The following is an 11,178-nucleotide window of genomic DNA, read 5'->3' on the forward strand; positions in this document are numbered from 1 at the left end:
TATTCGAATATTCGCTCGGAAAAACCAACGAGTATTCGAAGCCTGAAAAATGGCATTGGGGCCAGCCCTACAGGTGTGCAGCCAGGAGTCTAATCAGTCTGACTCGGGCCAGGTGAATCTGTTTAAACCATCAGCCACACACACTCGTCTATGCAAACCAATGTTTTGGGGGGGGGGGCGGTTTTCCTTGATCTCTGAGTTGTTGCCCAGTCTCTACTCTGTAATACACAGCAATTACTGATCAGATAAACAGGCCCATTTACCGTGACGTCCAGTCCCCAATCACAGGCATGACTACTGGTAGAACCACAGAATACAATACTACTAGTAGAACCACAGAATACAATACCACAAGTAGAACCACAGAATACAACAATACCACAAGGAGAACCACAGAATACAATACTACTAGTAGAACCACAGAATACAATACCACAAGTAGAACCACAGAACACAACAATACCACAAGTAGAACCACAGAATACAATACCACAAGTAGAACCACAGAATACAATACTACAAGTAGAACCACAGAATACAACAATACCACAAGTTGAACCACAGAATACAATACCACAACTAGAACCACAGAATACAATACCACAAGTAGAACCACAGAATACAATACCACAAGTAGAACCACAGAATACAATACCACTACTGACACCCTACATGAACACATGATTCTAGGTGCTTGTGACAAACACGACAAATACATACAAATATCACACGCCCTGTGCTTTGGCTTCTAGAAACCGGGGTCTAGATTATCACCAGTAAAACCTTCAGAACTGCTTTTCACAGAATAGAACATTAAAAATAGAACCCACAGCAGGATAGATGACCACTACATTACAACCACTAGAACCCTCCAAATAGAATCACCACCTCAACGCCAGTAGAAGCCTCAGAATAGAACATAATGGATCACCACTACATTATCGCCAGTAGAACCCTCAGAATAGAACACACAACACAATAGATAACAACCACCTTATCGCAAGTAGACCCCTCAGAATAGAACCCACAACATAAAAGTTTACCACCTCGTAATCTCACCATGCGGCAAATGATAATAGCTGTCTATGACTCCTTTATCTTGGCTGAATGCATTATCAGGACAGCGATAGTTCCAGGCTCTGCTGGAAGCCGTGAAGAGCTGAGTCTGTCCAGCTCTCACAGGAACATGAATTGGCACCAGCACGCCTCTCACATGGATTCCTTTCTATTGAAGGTCTCCATCTTCTGATTCCTGTAGAGAATGGGTTTGATAGAAGAGTAATGGTGCTGCCGGTCACATAAAACACGGTCAAGCATTCGTCTGTAGCCCTGTGTGTGTGTGTGTGTGTGTGTGTGTGTGTGTGTGTGTGTGTGTGTGTGTGTGTGTGTGTGTGTGTGTGTGTGTGTGTGTGTGTGTGTGTGTGTTTGTTAGGGGGAATACGTGCGTGTTTCTTTGTGTGTCAGTGGGAATGTGTGTGTGTGTGTGTGTGTGTGTGTGTGTGTGTGTGTGTGTGTGTGTGTGTGTGTGTGTGTGTGTGTGTGGGTAAGAGAGAGTGATTGAGTAAGTGTGTCAGTGCTTGCTTGTCATTGGGAGTGTTTCATATATAATCATGTCTGTCCGTGCGCCTGTACTTTATATATTGTGTGTGTGTGTGTGTGTGCATGTTCGTGTGTATGAGGCAGTGGGTGTGTAGGTGCTAATGGCTGTGTACTCCCTTTTCCACCATACGGTCTCCTTCATAACCCTTGTGCTGAGACTTCACTCGTCAATCATATCCGTTCACCCCACAATGACACATTAGCTCACACAGTCACCTTTCAGTATGCCTGCTCGGACTGAAAGCGGTGCGTGTGTGTGCGTGTGTTTTTCCTGGTATGTGTTTGAGAGGATGAGTTACTTAGCAAGTCAGTGTGTCTATATATGTGTGTGTATATATATATATATATATATATACATATATATATTACATTTACATTTACATTTAGGGCATTTAGCAGACGCTTTTATCCAAAGTGACTTACAATAAGTACATTTGTCATAAGAAGTGCATCAATATATCGCTGTCGGTACAGAAAGGATGCGTGTGAGTGTTAATGTATATTTGCATCGTCTTTTCATGTGCATTAACTCATATTATCAGAGGTCTTACTGTGTGTACGACACACTCTTCTGCCAGCTTGTCCTCAAGACATTACATAAAATACCATATGTGGAAGCTAAAGTCAAACGACATTCATGTTAAGTAGCAAGATGCCTACTGCTAGACTGGGAATAGTGGCCGTCAGACCCAGAAGCTATTCGAAAATATATCGATGTGACAAGAAGCAGACATGTTAATTCTCTTGCCCACCACCGTAGCTGATTGGGTTTTAGTGATTCCATCACCGATCCAAACCTGATTCTTTGTTCAGACGCTTTTATTTTGTCCTCGCCGGTCAGGTATGAATAATTCCTCCTCCGGGCCAATTAGAAAGACTGTCTGGAAGGCTCTCTGCTCCGCACATCTATTTATCACTCTGTCTCTCCATTCATCTGTCTGTCTCTTGTGTTTCTTCGATTCACTCCCTCGTTTCATTAGTTTTTCATGCCTGTCTTCATATAAATATACATCCAAAATATTTATGAAATACTCTATTTTGTGTGCTATATTTACAAGAAAAAAAAGCGAGCAGAATCGACATCCAAACATTGGCAATGGAGGTAAATATTGATGTATTATAGTCATATATTCTCTACGTAATTATACATACGTATTTCAGTCACAGAGATTCCGTGGGATGTACAATTGCATGCGTACGTTCAGATCAGGTTATGAACCAAAATTAATTATGAGACTTTAATTACGAAAGATACTTCAAAGTGGTAGGTGGATTTAATCTCAAGGGTTTTGTCTTTGTCTCCCTGGAGACACTTTTGGTAATAAGTTGTATTTGTTTCTGTACAGTGTCACAACCGACCTTCAGTCGGTCATAATCATAATACTGCGAACGCAAAGGCTTTCTTTAGAGGGCAGCGTGATCAGTCCTCATCGTGTTACCTTCACTCGGAAATAGACAAAGACTTAGCAGACATTTGTTTACATGAAAATCTTCAAGACTGCCACTTTGAAACAACGGTATCATTATAGCTGGGTATTGAACCGCTGTCAGTGGGGAGCTGACATACGCAAGCGAGCATGTTACGGTAATGAAGCGGGCGACACGGAGAGAAAAAAAACACTCATGTAACTAGTTGTGTCTTGATGGATCGCTTACACAATTCAATTACACTAAAGGCCGTAGAACAGGCGAATTGATGGTCGTCCTGCATTACATTAACGCGAGTCTCGCTGATGAAGACGCAGACCTTAAAAGGTTGGATTGGCCCCCTGACCTCGCCCAGCTTCATGGATAATTTCACACCGGCGGCTCAGTTTCCCCGGTGAAGCCTTGATCCATTCATATTCCCTGGCTCCCCTCGCGCTGGCCTCCAGCCAATGGGAGAGGCATAATGTCTTGTCTTCGAGGTGTGAGTCCCCGAAAGAATATAAGGGAGAGAGAGGGGGGGAGAAGGAGGGATGGAGAGACATGGGGGGGGGGGGGGGGGCAGTAAAGGAGGAAGGGAGACGAATGGAATGGAGGGTGGAAGAGAGAGAAAGGTGGAGAGAGTGAGGAGGGAGAGAGCCAGTAGGAGGGGATGAGAGAGAGAGAGCCAGCAGGAGGGGATGAGAGAGAGAGAGAGAGAGACTAGAGCATTTCTATTCCACTGTGCCACGACGCAGCTCATGAGCCGTTGAAATCAAAGACAAAAGTGTCACCAGCACTGCGCCCATAATGTGAATCTTCCAAGCATTTCACCCAATATTAGAGGCTGGCTGTTAAACAGTAGGGACCTGTCTCCCTCACCCTATGTAGCATCCCCCACCCGCTGTAGCTAGCCAACCTACCATGTCACACCCCCGGCAGCCATTTTGAATGCGGGGGGGGGGGGGGGGGGGGGCACACTCCAGTCTGAGAATCCCCCGCCTTCCCCGTCCCTCCTCCTCAAATGGAACTCTTACTACGGGATGTGAAGTAGTAGTTGCCATTAGTTCCCCGGCACTTTCCCCCCTCCCCTCTATACCATCCTTCCTGTAGCCCCAGCAGGTGTAGGTGAAAGGGGGGGGGGGGGGGGGGGGGTTTGGGGGGGGCTACGGGGGCGGGGAGCGATATGTCAGGGGCTCAGGCTGACGGTGACGGATGGCGGATCATTAGACAGGTGCCAGGTTGCTCGGCTGGAGAGTTATTTTCAGCCTATCAACGCATGGCGATGGAGGAGGTGGAGGAGGAAGAGAAGGAGATGGAGGAGGAGAAGGAGGTGGAGGAGGGGAAGGAGATGGAGGAGGAGATGGGGGGGGGGGGTGGGTGCACTCAGACGACCAGTGGGTTAGAGTTTGGCGAAGTTTCATTCCGGTTCTCGCCGCGGTGATGTCAGAGGGTTCCGCGGCCACGGCGGACGCGGAAGCGATATTGGTTTCTTACATTGTGGCGTGAAAATTAGGGGGAAGGAGGAGGAGGAGGAGGAGGAGTAAGTGGAAGGGGAGGAGGAAGAGGAAGGGGAGGAGGCAGCGAGCGACGGCTTCCCAGCGGTCCGGGGACGGGTTCTTCATATTGAGATCCACTTATGGTTTTTTATGATCGGGTTACGTGGGTTGAGGTGGTATTGTCCTCTGAATAAACGGCAGGTAGATGGAAACGTGTTCGGACAGCGAAGAAGATGAGGGACAGGAAGCCTCTTGTTGTCCGGAAAACAACACGGAGACCGAGCATTGAGAGCTGCCGACGGACTGACTCACGGCTCCGCATGATGAGTGGAGAATGATTTCCGTTTTACACGTTTGATGATAGTGGTTATGATGGTGATGGTTATTATTTATGAAATGATATGTTGTAAATCATAATCATATGAAGGCGATGATCGAGATGATAGAACAACACAGGAGAAGGAGAATATAATCATATTATTGTAAAAGCAGCGTTAATAATATTGTATTAGTAATCATGCCATTAGCACTTCCGTTACATCATTGCATCCCAATCGAGGATCATAACATTAATAATATGCTTATTAATAATGTTATATGGCTATATTGTCATTCCAGTCATGGTGCTCCTGACAGGATCATAACATTAATAACATGTTTATTAATAATGTTATATGGTTATATTGTCATTCCAGTCATGGTGTTCCTGACAGGATCATAATATTAACATGTTTATGAATGACGTTTCATTGTCCTGCCAGTCATGGTGCTACTGATCGTGACGATGTACAGGATCATAACATTAATAACAAGTCTCTTAATAATGTTATATTTTTTCGTTGTCCATCCAGTAGTGATGCTGCTGAATGTGACAATGTACAGGATCATAACATTAATAACGTTCTATTGTCCCTCCAGTCATGGTGCTGCTGATCGTGGTTCAGAACATTAATAACATTAATATTGTTACATTGTCCCTCCAGTCATGGTGCTGCTGATTGTGAAGATGCACAGGCTCATTACCTTAAGAACATGTTTATTAATAATGTGCTATGGTTTTATCGTTCTTCCAGTCAAGGTGCTGCTGACAGGATCATAACATTAATAACATGTTCACTAATGACGCCATCTTGTTGTATTGTCCCTCCAGTCATGGTGCTGCTGATCGTGACGATGCGCGGCCGCAGGAAGACGCCCCTGATCCTGGAGGAGGAGCGGGACATCAGGGAGAACATCGTGCGCTACGACGACGAGGGGGGCGGCGAGGAGGACACGGAGGCCTTCGACATGGTGGCCCTGCGCAACCTCAACGCCATGCACGCCGACCTGGGCGCCGCCCTGCGCGGCGGCGGCGGCGGCGACCCCAAGGCCCGCCGCGACGTCACCCCGGACACGCCCACCTTCTTCCGCTACCCGCCGCCGCAGCAGCAGGCGTCCTCCGGCGGCTCGTCCCGCCGGCCCGCCGCCTTCAAGTCGCTGCCGGACCACGTGGTGTTCCGCGAGTTCATCTGGGACCGGCTGAAGGTGGCGGACGTGGACCCGTCGGCGCCGCCGTACGACTCGCTGCAGACCTACGCCTTCGAGGGGAGCGGCTCGGTGGCCGAGTCGCTGAGCTCGCTGGAGTCGCTGAGCTCGGACTCGGAGCACAGCTACGACTACCTCAGCAACTGGGGCCCGCGCTTCAAGAAGCTGGCCGACCTGTACGGCAACGGAGACGCCGCCGCCGCCAGCAGCGTCAGCGTCTTCTCATAGCCCGAAGAAAAGAAAAAAAAGATGTTTTTAAACTGTTACTGTTTTCTTTCTTTGTTTTTTTTCCACGTCGACGCCGACTCAGAGGAACGTCAGCGACGCTGTTTTATTTATTAGCTGAGGAGGTGAGCGAGTGCTTCGCGGCCGACGAGGCGACGATTTTGATTACAGCTCGACAAACTGTGAACTTAAAAAAAAAACGAACTGGAATGGCGTCCAAAGGTTTTGGCGCGTCTTGCCTCCCTCGCACGCCGGCGTTTCAGAAGTGTGACTCGGTGAGATTCGACACAGACTTCTGAAGAAGAGGACTCCACAGGGGAAGGAACCTTTTTGCTCAAAAGACATTAAAGGCTTGAGATTGGGCTGGGCTCCAGCCACTGTTCAGGGGAGCGATTCAACGGAGAGAGAGAGAAGAGAGAGAGAGAGAGAGAGAGAGAGAAGAGAGAGAGAGAGCAGAGAGACAAGTGTTCTTTCATCGGGGTGATGGCCAGAAACCTGGCACTCTTGCATTCCTTGGCCTATCTTACAAAAATAACCCATGGCGTTCTCCTGAATTGAATCTCAGTTCCCCGGCGGCTAATCGGCCTGTCGTTTGTCGGTTTGTTTCATTGTTTTTTGCTGAGGGGGCTGCCAGGGGATTAGTGTATCGTTTGGTGTGGGGGAGGGGGGGGGGGGGGTTCAAAGACGTTTAATAAAGTATGGAACTAGTTCTTATACTCGGTCATATCTGCTACTAACTGGGGTGTAGGAGTGAAACTTTGTACACAACTTCTCCAAGTTAGCCAGAGTAGCAGCGCTAAGACATGAGCTAGACTACAAATGATGAAGAAGAAGATAAATGGATTGCCTGATGTCTCTTTTTAGGGAGCGGGGCATTGGAAGTACAATCACCTCAAACTCTGCTCACAAAAAAAAAAACATTTTTTCAAGATGTTAAAGTGTGATGTTGTTCGAGTTTGTTTTATTCTTCAGCCTTTCTATTGCCATGTCCGATGTATGAGTTCATTAACGATGTAATGAATCCGACTGCAGCCTTTATGGAGTCTGTTGTCCTGTCGGTATCCACCAGAGGAAACGAAAAGATGAAATGGAAGAAATCTTTGCCGAAGATCGTTTTTTTTGTGCTTGGTTTCAAGAATCTTGCGAAGTTTCCTCTCGAAGATAAAAAAAAAAAGACTGAAGTGACAGTCGTTAGCAGGGTAGTCATCTGAGTAAATCAATTTTGCTTCTGTAGTTTGCGAGTTCAGCCTGTTGTTATTGCAGAGATAACTTCGATCGGGGTCAAAGTTAACAATGCACAGGTTTCGTTATCGATGGTTAACTGTATAATGCTGATATTGTGCAGATATTTTATTTTTATTTTTGCTGAAACAAATGTTACGATTGGATGTCAAAATGTATATCATGTACTATTTATTTTGAGGAGGCAAAATTGTGCTACAAATGTTTCTATCATTTTTGCTGAAAATAAAATGGGCATTTAGTTCCTTAAAAGACCAACCTGGCTTCTTTATACCTGTGACCATTTGAACGATTTTATATTTCACTATTTCAACCCTTCCACTATTCCACTATTAAATTGCCAATGTGTTGTCCTTGTTGCTGTTTTTTTGATTGGGTGGGTGTTTTTTTTGTTGTAATAAACAACATTTGTTGAGGCTATTTTTTTTTTATCAGCTCAATTTCAGTTCCATTATCCGTCTATTCACGAAAACCACGTTGGGCACAAGAAAACACATATTTTACACATCAAATCACATAAACGTTTGAAAGGTGTACCAAACAATCTCTTCACAAAAGAATGAGAGAGAGCACAGATTAAGATTCGCGGGGTCCCAACGGGAGAGAGCAAGGTGATGTGGAGAAGAGGAGGAGGAGGAGCAGGAGGAGGAGCAAGAGGAGTGTGTGTTTGTACTTGAAAGGCCCGTTTGGAGATGGAGGCACGGGGCGTGTTGCTCCGTGTGATGAATAGTCCGGCACTCTGCTCTCCTTCTCCACAAAGCTCTCCAGCAAATTAGCTCTCCGGCCCCTCCCGTGGTCAGCTATTGCCACACCGCAGGGACGGATGTCTTTCATGCACACATTCCACACTGCACACAAACGCTGTGTGCACGCTAATGTCACGCACACACTGCTTCTACGTGCCATCGCCTGCAACATGCACACACTTTTCACGTGCACACGTCTGTCACATGCACACGCATCCCACAAACACCCGCCGTGTATCCATTTAAAATGCCACGTGAACACATGCACGCGTACACGTGTGTGCTACACGCACATACCTGGCACCTATATACACAAACACAGACCCTAGTGCAAACACTCGACATGCAGTGTGGAGCGAAACACGGCTATGTTAATAGGAAGAGGGGGAGAGGGGGCCTGTTGACCTATATCTTCCCTGCTAGAGTTTATTTACTGTTAGATGGACGTATTTACAGTGTATTTATACAGTATCTATCCTGCTGTATAGTTGACTGTACATCAGGAGGACGCTGAGTCTGCCCCTAATGTCCAGGGTAGGTCTACCCTACCTGGGGGGATGTGTACACCTGTTTCCGACATAACCAGGGTTGTTTTACATGTTATTCATGATTATGGTAAACCTTACCGCTCTGCAGATGTGATGCAAATGACGTGAAATAATATGTATAAATATATATACTTGCTTTGATGGGTTTGTGTGATTATTTGTTTGTTGGGCTTACTATGTTGCCACAAAAAGGTGTGTTTTTGTGTTTGTGTGTGTGCGTAGATATGTGTTTGTGCAGGTATGTGTGTATGCGTGCGTGTGTTTGTTTGCACGTGAGCCATCCATATAATACTAAATAAACACTTTGGAATGATGCAAGACAAACTCCACTTCTAGCCACAAAGCAACACACTCTGTCTCTTCAGTCGCGTCGTTCACAGATCCAGTGAGGAAGACGAGGGTCCTCCATCGTGGCGACGGCACCCCGACAGGTCTCCGATGAGATGTGATGCGACTGACGCCAGCGCACCTCGCTGTGATGCAATTGGCTGAAATGAGCGCATTGTGTGCGTCTGGGCTCTGGGGGTCGGTAAATAAGCTGTCTCCTCTCAGGTATTGACTTAGTTGCGGTTGCCTTTGAAGACGACACACGCAGTAACATCTGAGGAGACAAACTATTAGCCGTAGCAGTAGCGCGTTCATTACCATGCTACTCCTGCTAGGCTAGTGCGAAACCACAAAACAAACGGACACGCCGCTGAACTATTGGCCGGGAGTAGCCGGCTCATTACCACGCCGCTCTCACTCGACTGCTCTTGTTTCGAATAGCGGGGACACTGGAAGTGGAACTATTAGGGGTAGCTGCGAGACGGTAGCTAGGAGACGGTAGCTAATGCGACTCGACCGTAGCTAAGCTCTCAATAAACCAAAAGTAGTACTAGGTGTAGTTAGCAGCAGTCTCATTATGACGCAACTTTAGCTGGGCTGGTGGATGAAAGGAGCGTCACGGCTCTGACTATGAGCCAGGAGAAGCTAGCTCATTAGCATGCTACTCTTCACATTCCGGTGAAGTCAAGGCAGGTGACTCTCGTACGCAGGAGGCCGTTAGTCATCCACAGGCTGTTCAGGAGCACATTTCTTTATAATGGCTGTCTCTTATCTCTCTTATGTCTCTTCATCTCCATTTCTCTCCCGACCACTTATTTACCAGGTATTTATTGATCATTATTGTGACTATTCCCAGGCAGTATATTTGCTTTCAGGCTGAACAATAAAACTCTGATTACCACTTCTCCTCTGCTTGGTACAGATTTATATCGTGATTATTATATACGTCATATACGTGATTATCTAGCATCAGTTTGTTTTACATATCATTTCGTCATTTCCCATTTCAAACAACCAACTGAAAACAACAATGTTAGGAGCAAAGTTTACAAAAGATTGGTTAACTTAAGCTCAAAAAAGAAAAGAAAAAAAGGACGCTTCGACATTAGCTCCCACATCGCTAACGTTGGCCATCTTGCCCGATCTATTAGCCAATCAGAACCATCATCCTCTCCACCTGGCACCTGGGGGTACTTCTGAGCAATCAGGGAGCCCCGCCTTATCAGGGGGCTCAATCCGGCCCCTCGCTTGATTACCCATGTTGGCCCCGGGGCCCACAGCAGCCACTCAGCCCCGTGTCCTCTCCTCCCTTATCATAACCATGCATCATCAACAAATTGCCCTGACAAAGACGGGCCCCATCTTCCCAACGCCGACTCCGGCAGCGGGGGGAGGAGATTGGGGCCGTGTTCGTCACCGGGCAGCGAGGGGGCTAATGGTGTCTGACCCCCGCGGTGTACTAGAGGAAGGGGGAGGGACAGGGGGGGGGGGGGGGGGGGCTGGTCTTCGTCTGCAGACACTTGGCCGCGCGCTTGCACACCAGGTGTCAGCCGGTCGGCGGTGGATCCCGCTGGCGTTATTAAGCTCCTGGTGATGAATAATGCACGCGGCCGTGTTTTCATTATCACTCATAATCACCAGATATGGATGAGCTGGAGTGGCTGTGTGTGATTGTTGAGATGCATAATTAATGGCAAGCGGGGAGAAAACATGTTTGTTTTTCCTTAATCGTTCACACACAGGCGCGCCGTTGCTCGAACGTTCATCTTGTGTGTGTTTGGCTTCTGCTTGTCTCGCTCTCTCTCTCTCTCGTACGCACGGACCCAGTCTTACAGTGGCCAAACTGTAATATCCATTACTACATGATGCATGCAGCTCACTGCTTGAAGAAATTATTAGGGGCGGGGGGAGGGGGGGAAGCAGAATACTCTATAGCGTTTTGGTGATGGATTCCTCGCCGAAAGGATCCGGGTTCAAGCCCCGATGTCCGCACTCTTAACCTGTAGGCCTCCTTCAGTGAGAGACGCCTTCCAACTGCTCCCCCATCCAGGAAACCCAAACGGG

General features: G+C 47.2%; 1 protein-coding gene across 1 annotated transcript in view; it reads left to right on the plus strand.

The window, feature by feature from the left end:
- LOC115537608 (cadherin-7-like) overlaps window positions 1-6,920 on the plus strand; it is a 101,837-nt gene extending 94,917 nt beyond the window's left edge. The window contains exon 12 of the mRNA XM_030349629.1: window positions 5,653-6,920. Within this exon, the coding sequence (XP_030205489.1) occupies window positions 5,653-6,254 (602 nt within the window). The 3' untranslated portion in view covers window positions 6,255-6,920. The remainder of the gene's footprint in view (window positions 1-5,652) is intronic.
- The last annotated feature ends 4,258 nt before the right edge of the window (window positions 6,921-11,178 follow it).

This window comes from Gadus morhua, chromosome 23 (genome assembly GCF_902167405.1).
Source record: "Gadus morhua chromosome 23, gadMor3.0, whole genome shotgun sequence".
Taxonomy (NCBI): Eukaryota; Metazoa; Chordata; class Actinopteri; order Gadiformes; family Gadidae; genus Gadus; species Gadus morhua.